Source organism: Lathyrus oleraceus, chromosome 5 (assembly GCF_024323335.1).
Source record: "Lathyrus oleraceus cultivar Zhongwan6 chromosome 5, CAAS_Psat_ZW6_1.0, whole genome shotgun sequence".
In the NCBI taxonomy this organism is placed as follows: domain Eukaryota; kingdom Viridiplantae; phylum Streptophyta; class Magnoliopsida; order Fabales; family Fabaceae; genus Lathyrus; species Lathyrus oleraceus.
The window spans coordinates 566988072-567006953 of NC_066583.1; the positions used below are offsets into that span (position 1 = coordinate 566988072).

General features: G+C 35.7%; 1 protein-coding gene and 1 non-coding gene across 2 annotated transcripts; both read right to left on the bottom strand.

Moving 5' to 3' along the window:
* Positions 1-14572: 14572 nt before the first annotated feature.
* Positions 14573-15550, bottom strand: LOC127086503 (protein NDR1). The gene has a single exon (XM_051027277.1). The coding sequence runs from the start codon at positions 15335-15337 to the stop codon at positions 14702-14704; it is 636 nt and encodes a 211-aa protein (XP_050883234.1). The 5' UTR covers positions 15338-15550; the 3' UTR covers positions 14573-14701.
* Positions 15551-18519: 2969 nt separating this feature from the next.
* On the bottom strand, positions 18520-18626 carry LOC127089450 (small nucleolar RNA R71). The gene has a single exon (XR_007791046.1). It is a non-coding gene; the product is annotated as a small nucleolar RNA R71 (small nucleolar RNA).
* Positions 18627-18882: the final 256 nt, after the last annotated feature.

Below are 18882 nucleotides of genomic sequence, written 5' to 3' on the forward strand. Positions count from 1 at the left end.
AGCTCTGAGTCCCAAAATACATGCTTCATACTCAGCCATATTATTGGTACAATCAAAATATAGTCTAGCAGTGAAAGGCGTATGGCAACCCTTGGGAGAAATAATTACAACACCAACACCATTGCCCAATGCATTAGAAGATCCATCAAAAACCATAGTCCATCAGGATCCCAGTTCGGGTCCTTCATCCGATCCAGGTTCTTCATAATCAGTAACAAGCATAACATCCTCATCAGGGAACTCAAAATTCATAGATTGGTAATCATCAATCGCTTGATGAGCCAAATGATCAGCTACCACGCTTCCTTTGATTGCTCTCTGGGTAGTATACTGGATGTCATACTTTGTTAAAATCATCTGCCATCTTGCTATTCTTCCAGAGAGAGCAGGTTTTTCAAATATATATTTGATAGGATCCATCTTAGAAATCAATAAAGTGGTATGATTCAACATATACTGTCTTAGTCGGCGAGCAGCCCAAGCCAAAGCACAACAAGTTTTCTCAAGCAGTGAGTATCTTGTTTCACAGTCGGTAAACTTTTTGCTAAGGTAGTATATTGCATGCTCTTTTCGACCAGACTCATCATGTTGCCCTAGCACACACCCCATTGAATTTTCTAACACGGTCAAATACATGATTAGAGGTCTTCCTTCAACTGGTGGCATCAGAATTGGAGGTTCTTGGAGATACTTCTTGATTTGGTCAAAAGCTTCTTGACATTCATCATTCCATATTATCTCTTGATTTTTCCTCAGTAATTTGAAGATGGGTTTGCAAGTAGCAGTCAAATGGGAGATAAATCGGGCAATGTAATTCAAGCGTCCCAAGAAACCTCTGACTTTTTTATCTGTACGGGGAACTGGCATTTCTTGAATAGCTCTCACCTTAGCCGGGTCAACCTCAATTCCTTTACCACTGACAATAAAGCCCAAGAGTTTACCGGATCTTACTCCAAAGGTGCATTTGTTCGGGTTCAATCTCAACTTGTATTTCTTCAACCTCTCAAACAGTTTGTATAAATTATTGAGATGTTCTTCTTCAGTATGAGATCTGGCTATCATGTCATCCACATATACCTCTATTTCATGATGGATCATATCATGGAACAAAACCACCATAGCACGCTGGTATGTTGCCTCTGCATTCTTTAAACCGAATGGCATTACTTTGTAACAGAAAGTGCCCCATTGCGTCACAAACGTAGTTTTCTCCATGTCTTCAGGTGCCATCTTAATCTGGTTATAACTTGAGAATCCATCCATGAATGAGAATACCTTGTGTTGAGCGGTGTTATCTACCAGAACATCAATGTGCGGAAGTGGAAAGTCATCTTTGGGACTTGCTTTATTCAAATCTTTGTAATCTACACACATTCGCACCTTACCATCCTTCTTTGGTACTGGTACCACATTAGCGACCCATTGAGGATAAGAAGTAACAGCTAGAAAACCTGCATCAAATTGTTTCATAACCTCGACTTTGATTTTCTCAGACATTTCAGGACGCATGCGACGAACCTTTTGCTTAACAGGATGACAATCTTCCTTCATCGGCAAACGATGTACTACTATATCAGTATCCAGTCCTGGCATGTCTTCATAAGACCAAGCAAAAATCTCTACATAGTCATGTAACATCTGAATCAATCTTTCTTTGACACTGTTTTCCAAGCCTGCTCCTATTTTGACTTCTTTCTTGTCTACTTCAGTACCCAGATTTACAATTTCAATTGATTCCTCATGCGGTTGTATAGTCTTTTCTTCTTGCAGTAACAGTCTGGCAAGCTCTTCCGGTACTTCGCAATCTTCCTCACTTCCATCCTCGGCTTGGTAGATCGGATTTTCAAAGGCATAATTAACAGTAGCAGAATTATTATCAACAGGATCCAGAGTGGATATGGATCTGCAATTGGTTATGTGAGTGTGTGTAAGAAAACATAGCTTATTTGAAAGATGACAGGAAAGATAAAGAGCGCAATATTTGAATGCAAAAGATCCATTGATTTATTGAATGTGAATATGCTTATGAAAATGACAAAACCCTTGAAAAATTAGCTATTGTGCCCCAGGTATAGACACAATGCTTTAAAAAATTACAAAATTTGAAACACTAAAATAGCAATAACAATTACTCCTGACTAAAGGAAATCGGGATAATGTCTTCAGCCTTCCAATTATTGATTCCGTCACCAATCGTAGGGAAAATCCAGTTATCCAAGTCGCAATCTCTATCAGCATCTTCTACAACATTAACAGTCTTGTCATGATTAGGCAGAGGAGCAGTGATGACATTAGGAGTCTCCGGAGGATCAAAATCAATCTCTCCAGCGTCGATCATATCCTGAATCTTATTCTTCAACAACCAACAATCGTTTGTATCGTGCCCGGGGCTATCAGAGTGATATGCATACCTAGCATTGGGATTATAACAAGGAGAAGTAGTGTTGGGATTTGCAGGAGGATCTCTGAGGGTAATTAAATTTGCTTTTAGCATACCCTGCAGTGCTTGTGCTAAAGTCATATTGATCTTGGTAAACTGCCTTCTTCCCGGGTTAATGTAACTCACAGGCTTCTTGTCTTTCTTCTTCTCGAGCAATAAAGTCTTCAGTTCCTCCTGCCCCTTGGATAAGTTCAAGATCATCTCCTGGAATTGAGCATTCTGAGCCTGGAGATCCTTGACAGTTTGTTCAAGAGCCATTTTCCTGATTAGGAGGAAGACCGTGAGAACATTGATCCTTTTAGAGTACCTGTTATGCAATGTTATGTTATGCTATGCAATGTATGAAATGTTTTCAAGGACTTTTGGAATTTAACTTTGCGTAAACCACCAAAAAGGGGAACTTTTATTAATAATTTCTTTAATCAATGTTCATTACAAGAAAAAAAAATGAAAGCTCAAGTCTCCCAGGGGCGGCTTCTTTTTGGGCGGAGGTATGCATTGAGACTTCGTTCCTCCTTAAGCTGGCTGGTGAGCTCTAATACTTTCTTCCTCTCAGCACATAACTGAGCTTCAAAAGTATCCCTTTCCTCCCTCAACTGGATCCAAGATTTCTTCAATTCTTCAACATTGGTAGGCATATCTGGATAAGGAATGATCTGAGGGGTACCCCCTTAAACTTTTGGTTCAACAATCAGAGGTCCGATTGCAAGATATGGCATGATAAGCTCACAAGCTCTGGCGCGTACCCATCTGAGATAAGGTTCCATAGGAATAGAGTTTTTCTGTCCTAAAGTACTTCTTTTCACCATGCCCCAAGCTCGTACAAACCTTTGACGGAGACCTTGAGAATCATTGTCATAGTCAAACACAGTGCCTTAGATTATTATTTCATGTGGACCATCTCTTCAAGCATAACCAAATTGACGTAGGGCTAAAGCAGGATTATAAGTAATACCTCCTCTTATCCCCAGGAGTGGTACGTTAGAGAATTCTCCACAACGGTCAATGATGATAACATTTTCTTTGGGTTGGGGACACCAATGGATGTTTGAATGGGAGAGCGACATTATCCTTTGAGACCATTTTAAAATTTTCTTATTCTTCAAGACTGATTGAGGAAGGTGCGAAATAAACCACCTAGATAATAAAGTATGCAGCACATGAGAGTCCCTTGCCTTTTCATAGTACGGGTGTGAAGGGAATGCAAAATGTCTCCAAGCAAGGTGGGCACAGGGTTATGAGTAAGAAATATCTTAACAGCATTCATGTCTATGAATTGATCCGGATTAGGAAATAGCACCAAACCATAGATTAGTAAGGCTAGAACATCTTCGAAAGCATGGACATTCCTAGCTTTTAGGAATTCTCAGGCCTTATTTATCAGAAATTTGGCAAGTAAACCCTTAACTTCACTTCTTGTTACCCAATTAGTTTCAATGTCGGACTTTGTCATGTGTAAAGCCGCGACAACCTCTTCAGACCTCAGAATCTTTTCTAAACCACTGAAAGGTGTTTGATCAAGGATAGGTATCCCGAGCAACTTGGAAAATTCTTCTAATATGGGTACCAACTGATAATCTGGGAAGGTGAAGCAATGATGTTTAGGATCGAAGAACTGGAATAAAACTTTCATCATATCTTCCTTGAACCCGGTGGTAATTTGAGGAGATGACCATGTTTCTGGATGAACCGAGCATGATCGGAAAGTTCTGACACTAAATCCTTGAGTTGAGGAGAGATTGCTACAAAATTGATCCAGATGGTCTTCCTGGAAGCCATAGCCTGATTAAACAGAATAAAGTTAAATCCCTAAGTCCTCGAAATGGTTAGTACAATGCCATGATGTCATGATGTTATGATGTTATGATGTCATGATGTTAAGTAAGTAACAAACACAAACACGTCACACCGCAATTATCCCTAGGTTTTAAGGCTTGCATGAGTTCCATCGGTAAGTACCCTCCCCACTGAAGTTTGGTTGGTTCAACTTGTCCTAGAATAGTAACCGGGTTCTAGAAGGATCTCAAATCATTGACCTTTCCTTAAGTCCACTTCAGTGCAACACCAAGCGATTGACCAAAATTTCCCTAAAGTCCAATCTCAAAGAGTGTAGTATCGAGTATCAACCAACCCCAGTCGGAACCGAAGTCAGTTATCTCACTACTTTCTAATGGCTAGGATGAGTCAATTAGGATTCTAAAGGTCTGGTTAATGCTTTGATGACACCACGCAGACGCCAAATTTTTCCTCAAGTAAACATGAGGAACATCGGGACATCCAAAGTGTCACATTAACCGTAGCCATCATTTTAACCATTCCAGTATACGCCGGACAGTCGCGATGATCTCTTGCTACTTACCTAAGGTACACTAGATCCGGGTGTAGGATCTTTCACTCAAGCATAGAATACCCAAACAATCCCTTAAAAGTAAATCAGACAAAGAAACAATTCGAAAACATAAGTGATCTTATCTTTAAGGTAACCTCTCTTTTTAAGAATCCCCAGCAGAGTCGCCAGTTCTGTGATACGGTGAACTGACTTTATGTTTTTGCTTTGAAAAGCAATGTTGCGGATAGCAAGAGTCGCCACCGACTTTTCTTTTATCCAATAAGGAAAGGCGGAAAATAACAGGAAAGACCTTGATTATATTTTGAGTTCGGGAGGTACATTATACAAAGGGAATGTGTTAGCACCCTTTGTATCCATGGTTATCCATGGGCTCTTAATTGCTTAACTCACTTATGTTTTCCTTGTTTGAGAAAGTGTTTGAGAAATGTGGTGTGTTTCGAAAATGTTTTGAAAGGAGAGTTTAACTTTGTAATGATTCTTGTACGAATGTATACAAAGTGTTTATCTCGTTTGATTTTGAAAGATGTTTAGAAAAATATAACTCGGTGATGATTCTGGTGCGAATGTATACCAAGTGGTGATTTTATAAAGGATGTTTTGAAAAGTGTGAGGTGTGAAAAGTATTTTAAGCTGTGAGCAAGCATTTAAGAGTTATACCTAACCAAGGTCTTTATAGGTATTTCCTATCCTTAGGAGGGTAAAACTGTCCTTACTATTGAGAAGTAAGTAGTCTTATCCTTTGGATGTAAAGGGACATCGTGGGGTCGTCGATTGGTCATTGAAGGCAACATTTGTAAGGATACCTTAGCATTCGAAGGGACGATCATCATTTAATCGTAGGCTACAACGAAGGGTCATTGAGGGACAAAGTCATATATTCGAAGGCAACGTTCGAGGGACAAGGTCTATCTCGTAGGGACATTGACCTTTTGATCGAAGGGACTATGACTTATCTATTTAGGGATGATGATGATTTAATCGAAAGGCTCTTTGCTAAGGGTATCCCCACATTCGCGGGACATGACCGTAATATCGTAAGGCAATAAAAAGAGGGATAAGATCACGTATTCGAAGGCAATGTAATTAGCCAAGTAATCAAAATAAATCTCCACAATGGTATCCCACAAATAAAGTGGAATACCGAGCTATCTCTTCGAGAATCATGAGAGCCCTTACAAAAACTCAGCAAACATGTTAGAATAACAGGATGGGGTGCAATCAAGAGTTGCACCGAACAAAAGAATCATAGCAATAATAGTGTCAGGAAAACAGCGTGTAAACGCAATAGAAAACATGTTAAACAAATACAAAACAGATCAGAATGCAAACAGAAAAAATTAGCTATTGTCATGTTCGCTACTGCCTCGCCTAGCGAAGGCCTGGCGAACCCCCGCTACATGTTCGCTTAGCGAGGTGCTAGCGAACGACTGCGGGTTCTGGGTTCTTCTTTGATACTGGTACGATTTCGGAAACCCCAAACCCTATGGCATCCATTACAGAAATTACGTAATCGAATATTCAAAGTATTATTTTACATATATATGCACATCTAAACCCACATGCAAAACCTAACGATATTCGGCTTTCCAAATTCAACCATAATGCCTCATACATTTAGAAATTTCAAATTGGGAGCATAGAGTAGTGGGAATAGGGCAAACCTGATTGGAGGGATCGAACGAAGTTGAGTTACACCGTTGGGTTTGCAGAGCAATCTTAGGGTTTATGCCTGATAGGGTTGGCGGAGGTAACCTTTGTGCCGATGAGTTCTCTGAATTAGCTTCTAGGGTTTTCTCCCTTGTTTTTCTGATCTCCTTTTTTCAAATGAAGTTCTGGAATTTATAGCTGATTTTTGTGTTTTGGTGGGCTCAGACTGAAGGCAATTCAGGCCCAGAATTTTTGTATATCCGCAAGCTTCGCTAGGCGAGTGAGCTAGCGAAGGGTTCGCTAGGCGAGCACTCAGCGAGTGTTCCAGCGAATACTCCCAGACTTGGATAAAAGCACAACTAGTACTTACTCGCTAGGCGAGCAGGTAGCGAGCATTCCAGTAGCAAAATCAACAAGGTTCGCTGGAGCGAAGGAGGAAGCGTGGGCTTCGCCTAGCGAGCATGACAGTTCAGGTCATCTTCTGGATTTGGTGGCCTGTGCGCTGGATTTTTGTTCCTTTGAGATTAATGTTTTAAAGAATGAATAGACCCCATTTGAATCTGTTGAAAGTATATAAAAATTAACAGGCAAATTTTGGGGTATGACACATGCAACCTGCCATGACCTAGGTAGCACCAGTCTATTTGGTGCTAGCTTGCATCAAGTACATGTGCACGCCAAACCAATTGGCGCTAACATACATGCTCAAGTTTCCATGCATGCAAACTTATGCATGCCTCTCATTATATATAGTCATGCAATAATCACTTCTTCATCAGCAACAATCACTTCTACACATGCAATAGCCACTCTTTCATCTGCAACAACCATTGTTTCATCTGCAACACTACGACACGATGTCTCTACTCACTGTAGGTGAATCGCATATAGGCACAATTGCAAACATAGCAACTTATGTAAGTGTTTACTTCTTGTATTATTTTTCTAACACAATTTTTTATGCGGTAACTTATTTTATTGTTTATTTGTTAGGATGTTTCTGGGTTTCAAACTCGTGTCCGTGAATTTGTTCACATGAACGCGGTGATTCAACCTTATGTCAAACTATCCTATTTTGGACATGTAATCAAAATAATGTCTTGGTCGGTTGGTGCTAAATTTATTCTTGCTTTATGTGAAAGATGACGTCCCGAGACACACACATTCTGGTTTCCAACAGATGAATGTACCGTAATGTTAGAAGATGTCTACATATTATTGGGACTGCCTATCGAGGGTAAGGCAGTAAATGGTAAAACCAACTATGCAAATTCAATTTGCATGGACCTCTTGGATGTTGACTTGTTAGATGATAACTCGAGAGGTCAAGGTATACTCCCTTCACGCCTTAAGGCATATTACAATAGCTTACGGTTAGATGAAAATTCTATCGAAGAGGCTCAAATAATAAAAACTAAGTGTTATATTATGCTTTTAATTGGTTTATTTTTATTTCCCGAAGGTAGTGATTCTAGTATACATGTTATGTATTTACCTTTACTAAGACATGTAGATAGAATAAGAAGTTACAGTTGGGCTATATTTACTTGCTTTACCGATTATTATATCTAAATAACATATTTACTTTTATGGTGTAGATGGTCGACACGTGGTATGAGTTACAACAGATGTCTTATACACTTACCCAACATCACAATCTCTTGGATCACCTTAGACCAACAAATGTATTGCCATTAACCTAATTAACTCGTAATAATTTGTTAATTTATTCTAACAAATTTATAATCTAATATATGTTCACATTTCAGTTCATTTGACGTCCATATCTAAACTTGGATCATGACCATGAAATCAACAAACAAGACACATCTGTTTGGACTGCATGCACACCGATCATAAGATTCACCAATGTGGAGATGTATCATAGTGATCGTGTTAAATTGCAGTTCGGTATGCTTCAACACATCCCAGAATCCCCGACAAACCTCGGAGAATGGCATCTACGAAAAGTTAATGACCAATGGAACTTTAACCCTTGACAAAGCTTCGCTAGACCTGAGTGTCGAAAATGGAAGCACCGACAAGACCATGTCTTAACTGACGTTGTGATGCCAACCGAACAAAAACCAAGTCGTAGTTATATGGCTTGGTACATATCGGTTGGATTTGAGCTCCTCTCCGAGGATATGTACCTATACGACCCATACCAGGTAACTTACACACAAGAAGGTTCAACATCTAACCCCGAAGAACATTGTCAGACCGGTTACTCGCAACCCCATATCCATCAAAATTTTCGTTCCACAAACATACAAACCTACAATCCTAACATGCCAAACACCCAACCACAATACCAAGAGCATACCCCGTACCACCACCAACAAGTAGATCATCATCAAGACACCTAACATCGTTATGCACCCAACACATCACCCTACCATAACCGCCTTAGCCAAAGCACCCAACGATCATTTAACATTAACCGTCCCTCCTCATACTATAGTCAAGAAGCCCAAACATCCTAAAATCAAAACATGCATCAACCATATGGCTACCAAACACCACAACAATCATTTCAACATTTCCTCAACGCATCATTCACACCAATGTCGCCCTTCAATCGTCCCGGTCGCCCTCCAATAACTCAAACACAACCTAACTACTCTGGCATGGGTCATGAACTCAGCTATGGCGGTAGCGCTTTAATACATACACAAGACTACACAGATTTGTCTGAATATCTTAGGCAATCTCCTGTAGTTGGCGGTGATGTTCCTGGGCCCTCGGATACTCAAACACTTGGTGAATCATCAACGTGGGTTAGGGCCACGCGTTCGGGTAGCTAAGGGATGTGGGACCGGAGGTCGGTTAGGTCATCCCGGTCAACAACATTAGTCTTTTTGTGTAAACACATATTAATATTAATATCAATTAGTCCGATTTCGATTTTTATCTAAAATGTACATTGTTTTTCAAAAAAAATTACGAAACACACATAGGTGTCAGACAAATTAGCGTCTCCTTTGTAAATTAACACACAGGTGCCAATTGGATTGACAACACTAGGTGCACTAGCCAATCCAATTGACGCCACCTCTCTAAGTTAAAGAGCAGACGCCAATTCATCTGGCGCCAACTCTTCAAAATGGAGTACTTTGGGAAATAATCTAAAAAGTGAGTTATTTAGAGATTTTGTTTGAAAATCTGGGTTATTTTGATAAAAAAAATCAATTCTATTGCTCGGATAAAAAATATAGAAATTTTTATAACGTATTTTATTTCAGTTGAATTTAAGAAATTTCAAAAATAAAGAATTTGAAATTACTCATCCAAATTTAAAATGTTAAATTATTTATTAAAATTTTAAATTTTGCAAGATATTTCTCATATTTAATGAAAAATTCAAATTCATTTTTAAATTTTTTTAAAAATTGTAAATAAATCTCTAATAATTTTAAAAAATTGTAAATGGGTCTTTATTTTTCATGTTTTAAATTTGGCCTAAATTTTTTAAATTTTATGAAAATGACATCAATAATTTAACAATGAATCATTTTAATACTCCATCCAAATAAAAAAAATTAAAAATAAATGAATTTCAATTGAATAATTTGAATTGGTTATTAAATTTCTTAAAAAATTTCAATTATTTCTCCAAGTACATTTTTAGTGTTTTTTTAATATAGGACCCTTTTGTTTTGCCTTTTTAAAAAATCATTTTTATAATGTTACATATTTTGGTGTAAAAAAAGTTTACAAATAATTTTTTCATAAATACTTCAAATAAAAATTTGGTTTGAATAATTATTATTAAAATGTTTAGATATTTTATCATTTTTTCATTTTATCGAAACTTTTTTTATAAATATTGAAATTTTAAAAAATCACTTAATTAAGTTATTTCAAATAGTTTTTCATAAAAATTGTTTTTGAAAAAATTACGATTTTGACTGTGTTTTAATCTTCAATAATGTATGTTTATTTTATAGCATATCAAAATTAGTCTTTTAATTTATAAAAAACAATTTTAAAAAAACAAATAATATCTTAAAAAACGTTTTATAGAATCTTTTTCAAAAATACAAATTTTTTATATAATCTTTTTAAAGTAAAAACAAACTGGCACATAATCACTTCTCTATTTATTTATTTTTATATACTATTTAGTATTCTCTCCATCTTATTTATAAGATACTCGCATAGATATTATATATAGGATTTAATGGAGATGTATTCATTTAATAAAAATATTTTATTATGTGATATCATTAATTTAAATTTTTACTGCATCATCCTTTTCTTTTGTATAGTATATATTATGTATATTAAAAAAATTGATAATGTAATTATTATGTATGTTTTGTCTAATTATTATTACGTTATCTTTTGTTTAGGATAGTTTATTAAAAAACAAGTTGATACTGCAATTATTATGTATGTTTTGTGTTACATTATGTTGTTCATTTTGTTGAAGTTTTCATTTTTTTTTTTGAGAAAACTTAATATTAGTTACTCTTATAATGAGTGATTTATTTGAAATAAAAGAGTGTCCTAAATTAAATGATTTATTTTAATTTTTAATATAATTTTTAAATTTTATCCTTTAATATTATTTTTATCATTCTTAATATTTGACAAAGACACTTTAGTAAAAATATTATGCTCTCTCTTTTATTTATTCATTTTTCTTAATATATATGAAATGATCAACTAAATCACTCATTATAGAACAAATGAAGTATTAAAATGTGTCATATAAGACTTTTCTTCTTATTCTTTTTTGAAGTTTTCGTTCACCTTTAAGGAAACTCTTAATATTCATTATTGAAATGTGATGGTTTGTTGCAAAGCAAAGAAGTTCTTCTGATCTTCCTTTTTTATTTTGGAATCGGACCCTCTGAATGTCTATTAGTTATGGCTGGGAGACGTTTTCTTATTATACATATAGAAGTGACAATTGGATCCACTCGTTCATTGAGTCAATCTATTTATTCAATAACTCATCTAATTCATTCATAATAAAAATTATCATTTAATGGATTAAATATAATCCATTAATTATTCATGAATTCAATTCATCTAATATAATTTTAAAATTTTAATTAATTATTTTAAATTCAATACATGATTTATATATTTGTTCAAAATTGACCAAAAGATCGTCCAAGATTCAATCCATTTCAAGTCCAATATACTCGATCCAAGATATAAACAATTCGCATTCTAAAAGCAAGGTACACAATCTGTGATTTTCAGTTTCACTATATTTATCTTGAATATTGAACTGACATGATCGTTGAAGTGCTAACTGCTAACCATGCAGACCCATCTGTTGCAAAATTTACTCTCTTCTTTTTAACACTAATTGACTTATGTTTTATCATCATATACATTCATGCATAGCATTGTTTCCATGGTTATGGGATCAAGGCATCTCTCTTATGACCTTCTTCAAGCTTTAGAAGAAAGAGAAGTGACAATCAATGCAAGGAGGGTGAAATATCCTCAACTTCATGACCACTCAAGCTACAAGGGTTTTCTTATGCCCTAAGACATCTAAAATGGTCCATTACTTCATCAATTGATTGAGAATTGCAAGAGAATGGAAGTTGATCACACTCTCATATCTTTGGTCCCTGAGCTAGGAATGTTGATTATCTCAGATGTGTGGCATACCCATGGACCCATTTTTTATTCATCTTCATCTTGTCATTATACAAGACATATTTGCTCACAAGTTTTTCCATTTTCCCTAGGGGAATCAAGCTTTTGAAGATTTGCACTCATCTCCTATCTTTTGGGACTGAAATTAGGGTTTGTGATAAAATCAGTTAATTTCTAATTTTTTGAGCAAGACTTGATTCCATGGTATTTTGTGTCCCTAAGTGTCTATGTTTAGAAGATTGGCCATCAATTCTATTCAGAAGAAGTTCAATTGCTCAGATGATCAATGGTTTGATTTAATAGGGGAAAAGTCAACTGAGCAGATTAAAAAGTCAACTTTTTTGGTCAAAATTGTGTTCCACAAGTCAAATATGGTCTATGGTTAAAATTTTATCAAGAAAAGTCAAGAGATTCCTCAAAAATCAAGAATTATGGAAAGTTACCAAAATTGGGAATTAGGGTTTCAAAGGAAGGTTATTATTTTGGGCAATTTTACAAATAATTTCAGTCAACTCCATGGCCATGTTTCACACAGATTCAAGCTCCATTTTAAGATATTTTCAACATGAAAATTGTATCACAAAGTTTCCTCTTTCCAATGGTTCTAAGAAATCCTCATTTGGTTGACTACAACTGAAAATATCATCTTCTAAAGTCATGACCTTAACTTGATAATTTGGTTTTATACTTAGTGAAATTTTGTTAAGAGTTTAGTCAGTTTCAAGCAACCAAATTCATGGCCATTTTTCACCTAGATGCAAGTTTCATTTTAATTTTATTTCAACATGAAAGTTGTAGATCACATTCCCCTCTACATTTTTGCTTCAAAAAGTTTCTCATTTGATGGCTTAATGAGCAAGTTATTGAGCTGCCAAGTTAGGACCTCAAAATTGCCAAATGACCTATAATTTGCATGAATGCATGCAGTTTCAAGTTGTTGTTTTCGTGGCCATTTTTGAGGGACCTCAAAGCCTTGTTTCAATTCGACTTCAACATGAAACTTGTTCATCTCCCTTTCCTCTTTCCAAAGAGCCCTAGTTTTCTTCATTTGGCCAAGGAACCATGGATTTATGATGGTTTGAACATTGTTGATCCCTAATTCCCAATATCATGAGTATCATTGATTTTGTGCATTGTTTTGTCATTTGCTTATAACATAGCTCTCCCACACGCATGCCACACCTCCTTCCATGCCTTTTATGACCAAGCAGTACATCTTTTGCATGCATGTACATGTTTCCTCAATTGGGCCAAATATGGAAATGTTCCATTTGTCCTTCCCCCTCTTTCCACTTTCCCCCAAGTCCCCACGAGTTCTGGCCTTATTCCACTTCATTTCAACTCCCTAAAACGACACATAACTCACCTCAAACACATCCAAAATGCAGGGTGCATACCTTACTCCCTCTCATTTTGATTTTGTCCAAAATTGGGATAACAACTTGACCAAGTGTGTTGACCCTTATGCCCTCACTTAGGGCTCATATACAAGGTTTTTTCATTCTCAAAACCTATAGAGGAACGTTGGAAAGAGGCAAAATAGAAGCATATCAGATATGAACTTTTTCATTCTCATATATTTTTTCTCCATTTTTGAAGCTGCTCTTGAGCCTTTACCTAACTCACCATTGCACATCATCTTCCTACTGGTCTTGTTCATCTTCCTTCTCCAAGAATCCAAGGTGTAGTGGACATTCTCCATTAGGTAAGTTTTCCTCACTTTATGCTTCTTCCTGCTAGCCATTTATCATGCTTAAGCTCATTCATATGCATCTGAAAGATCCACTCTTGAGTGAATAATGGAGCTAGGCTCATATTTTTGTGTACAACTTTGTTTGATTAATGTGTGGATACGTTTAAACCCGTATGTTCATACTCACTTTTCTCCTTGTTCCTTTGTCCATTTTTGAAAACTGAATATGACATGCTGTTATATTATTTGTGTACTCCATTTTTGTTTCAAACTTCATTTAATTTGGTGGAGAGATGAGGAAGTTATTTGAGGAAGAATATGGCATGTTGGAGTCGGGATTAGGGTTTGTAGTCTCGTTCTGATGCATGGCCAAGGTTGAAGACGAGTAGGTGGCGTGTTTTGATTAACCATGATGTTATTTTGTCTTAATTAATCATCCAGACATTTAATTTAATTTATTATTCTGCTTCAGTCTCTTAATTAAGAAATGTTATGAATTATTCTCTTAATTTCATTTATGTTGGACTATTTGATTATTTCTGTCAATTTCTAACAAAAGAAATAATAAATTATGATGATGTGACGTGACAGCTCGGCGATTGATACAAATTTTTGTTTTCAAAGATTAAAATAAAATCCTCCTAATTTAAATAATTCATCAGATTTTAAATACATATGATTGACTCATATTTATGTTCATGGATTAAAATTTAATATTTTTATGATCAAATTAACTAAATAAGATAAAGGAAACGAAATTAAAAAACTAACTTATATCATTTTTAATTAAAAAATTAAAACAAAACATTAAATTAAATTAAGTTAAAAAACTAAAATATATATTACGTCTTAAAAAAAAGAAAAACATAATACATATAAAATATAATATAATATAATAAAAGTACAAATACTAGAGTCCATCTATGATAAGTAAACTTCGTCCAAGTCAAGTCAACCCAAGAGCAGCGAACCCAACGCAAAATATCAGAAGCGCACGATAGCCTCCGTACAGTTTCAACGCGCCGGACTCAACTAACACCGGCGAGTTCCCAAGTCTAACAGCTTTCTTATACACTTTCTCACCGGAATCTCCAATTTCCACATTTGCCCCTCCCCACAACTGATCCCGTTTCGTATACCACAACAAGATCTTATACTTCACCGCCGTCCCAAAATCCACCCGAATATGACTCTTTCCGTTAACAGTTTCCGTCAAATTCCCAACGCCGTTCACCGAGCCGGGCTTCCTAGCCTTTTTCTCATGTCCCTGATAGAATCTGTCGACGGTGGTGTTACCGAGTAAGCGAGTAGTGTTGAGATCTAAGAAAAGACCGAAACGGAGCTGAACGGCGTCGTATTGGATGCCTTTGTCTTTGTTGGGGTTAACGAGTTTTAGAGTGAAGAGGATAGTGGAGTTTGAAGTGGAATTGAGTGTTTTGTTAAGGGCAGGAACGTAAATATAGTCGATGTAACATTTGGGCTCGTCGACTCGAATGCTGAGCCATATGAAGAGAGCAGTTAGGCCCATGGTTATTATAAAGCCTGAGCAACACGAACAGCAGCTGTCGTGTTTCGCCATCATTTTAAGGTGGTCGGAAGAACCTTAGAAAACACGAACTGTCTAGTTTAAGTGAGAGAGAAAAGGTGCGTGTTTATTTAGTTTCTGGGAAGATCTAAGGGTTGGTTAGTTTTATCTGTGGTTTTGGGATGTGAACTAGGAAGTTTCCATGTTTTTCATGCGTCATTTACTTGAACGTGCATTTTCATTTTTATGTCTTATATTATGATTGAAATTGAAAAATGTTAAAAAGAAAGTTCTGTCTGGATATTAATGCTACTAGTAGGTTAAATCAGAGTAATGCAAGCTCAACATGTACGTAGCCATTATTGCCGTGTGATCCCAATTTTATTATTTTTAACTTTTTTCTTTAAATTCTTTGGTATTTATCAGGTAAAGAGAGTGTAATTCATAATATAGTAAGATAAGTCCGGTTAAAAGAAGAGTGTAATTTGTATAAAAAAAAGAAGGTAATTTAAACTTTAGTACAAAGATAATTTAAGTCCGGTTAAAAGGAGCTATTCAATATTCAATTAAAAGTTTTTACTATTTATTAATTTGGGTATGGAAGTGTTAATCTTATATTTGAATTCTTTTTCTACTATAGTGGAAATTCAAGTTAATTGTAACAAGTACTACGTTATCAATTACTGAATAATTATGATTTCACCATAAAATATTGGTGTCATTTATCCAAATCAAAATCTGATTCCTGCGTTTAGATCTTCTCTAATTTAGATATTCAAATCTCATTTCTTAGAAGTTTAGATCTTTGTTTCTTTATCTTCTTCCTCGAATCTCAACTCCCTTTTCAACAGATCCTTCTTCAGTTCATCAACCATAAAGGCATCCAAAATCACTCGCTTCACCGTTTAATGGGAAATCGCTGTCTCCATTGTTGAATCTGTTAAGATTTGATTCCTCTTCCTCAAACATAAGACGACTGAGTCTTAGTGGCATCTCTATGCAATCTTTCGCAGCAAAACCCGCTCAATTGAGAGTCGGTCAATGAGTATTTCAAACTCTTTCGTTCTTCGAATCCATGATAACCACGAAACGTATAATGTTTTCAACTCGATACACATGAAATTTTAGTCCATTTTATTTCTTTTTTATGGTTTTATGCTGGTATATTGTGTTTGTTTCGGGTATTTTCCAAGAAGGAACATCCGTGCGAGAAATCAGGACAGAAATGGCAAAGAACGGAGAAAAAAGGCTAGTTCTGCACTCATGGAGTTTGTCATGACGATAATTCAACATAAAGGAAAAGCAAAAAGGGTGACATTCAGCACTCATGGTGTTCGCCATGAGACCATGGCGTTCTCCATGGACCTTCAAACCCGCGTTCTACCAAATTTGCTCTCATGGCGTTCGCCATGAGGCCATGACATCCGCCATGGACTTTGCCGCAAGAAAAATAACAACAGTCAGACTCAGTCTTCTCCCATTTTTGCTGATATCTCTCTCACTCCTACACGACTTCAAACTCTATTCATTAATTTCCAACTTTATAAATAGCCATGAGTCTTAGTTTTTCATCATCCAAGTTTTACAACATTTATTTTTAGGTAAAAATTTCATTATTGTAAAATCAGTAGTTTCTAACATTGATGGACTGCTGCATCTTAGTATTAGGAATTTGTGGTGTGCTTGGATCAACATTACAACAGTCTTGCCGGAATCGTTTTACAATTTTAATTCCAAAATCAATTTTATTTCAGCTATTATTAACAGGTTTTATTTTACTTACTTGCTTTAATTTTCTACTTTAATTTTAAATTTCTATTATTTATGTTGTTATTGTTTTGAGTTTTTATTTTTATTGATATTGCTATCTTATATATCTATATCTATATCTATATCTATCTCTCTCTATATATATATATATTACTGTTTTTATTTTTATTAAGTTTCTACTTGAATTATTTTATGTTTAGTTTGATAAATTTATTTTACAACAATATGTTTCTTGTAATTATGTTCGGCTAAGCTCTTAAAGTTCGAGATGTGAGGACCTTCGTTTCGGTGGGATTCGGTAAAATAAACAACACTAATTTTCAATATTAAAATAATTTTTTGGTTCTAAATTTTATTTCAAAAAGTCAAAAGCTTTGCGCGACAGCAAAAACACTCAGATACCGATTTCAGCGCGAAAGTGTGAAAGCGGTATCCGATCATAAAATTTGAGTTTTTAATTTCTAAAAATAGTGACATCGCTTTATTAATTAATTGGACTTATCGGTTTTCAAAAATTGTTTCGAAATTGTAACTTGCGGAGCGACAACAAACAACTACGGCTTCGAAACATAACACAGGCTACGCGAAAATGAGTAGTGTTTTTAAATTATTTATTCCTCCAAAAATGATTTTTAAAATCAAACGAAGTGCTTAAATTTATCTGAATCCCGAAGACACCCGAAAATTACATTCCGATCTCCATTTAATTTAATTTCCAAACTAGTTTTTTAGATCCGTCTTAAAACAAAATATTTCTCGATAGCCTTAGATTTACAAAGAGACAAAAGATCACAATAGGTTGATATTGGTCTCTATGTGTTCGACATTTTTTATACTATAATTAATTGTTCAGTGCACTTGTGAATAACACACATCAAGTTTTTGGCGCCATTGTCGGGGACCAACAGTTAATATTGTGATTTTGTTGTAGAAACGTATAAACTAAAGTATTTTATATTTTTCCCTTCTATCGGATGTATGTCCAATAGTCGCTCAACTAGAGACGAGTTAGAAGAACTTATTCCTGAAACGAGCATTTCATTCACCTCAAACGTCGAATATGAGAGCTTAGAGCCATATTTGATCCTATGGCTGAACCAAATAACCATCCTCTTAAGGATTTCGCAGTCCCATCTCAAGACGAGGTACACTCAAGCATTGTTTCACCTGTAATCCAGGTGAACAACTTCGAATGGAAACCTTCTCTGTTACAAATTGTGAAACAAAACCAGTTCTCAGGAAATCCCACTGAGGATCAAAATCTTCATCTGTCAGTGTTTGTACAATATGCAGACACGATAAAGAGTAATAACGTAAATTCAGAAGCAATTCACTTACGTTTATTTTCTTTTTCCCTAAGAGATAGAGCTAGAGCTTGGCTACAATCTTTACCTACAAACTCCATCACCACTTGGAACAAACTAAAAAATGCATTTTTAGCTAGATATTTTCCTCCGAGCAAAACAACAGTGCTAAGAAATCACATAACTACGTTCAGACAGACAGAAGGAGAATCACTTTTTGAAGCTTGTGAACGATATAAGGACATGATGGGACTATGTCCTTATCACGGTCTAGAGAAATGGCTGATCATCCATACATCCTATAATGGTCTACTTTACAACACAAGAATGATCATAAACGCTGCAGTTGGTGGCAATTTATTGGATAAACCCTTTAATGAAGCTTACAAGCTTATTGAGAACATGGTTCAGTACAATTATCAATGGGGAAATGAACATGCTCAAGTAGAGAAAACACTATAGAAGTGAGGCATATTCGAAGTAAATGGCTTAGACCATGTGAGTGCTAAGGTCGATGCACTCACTCAA

Bases quoted from the DNA above. Each gene is read 5' to 3' on its own strand.
- LOC127086503 (XM_051027277.1), bottom strand. From the start codon at position 15,337: ATGATGGCGAAACACGACAGCTGCTGTTCGTGTTGCTCAGGCTTTATA.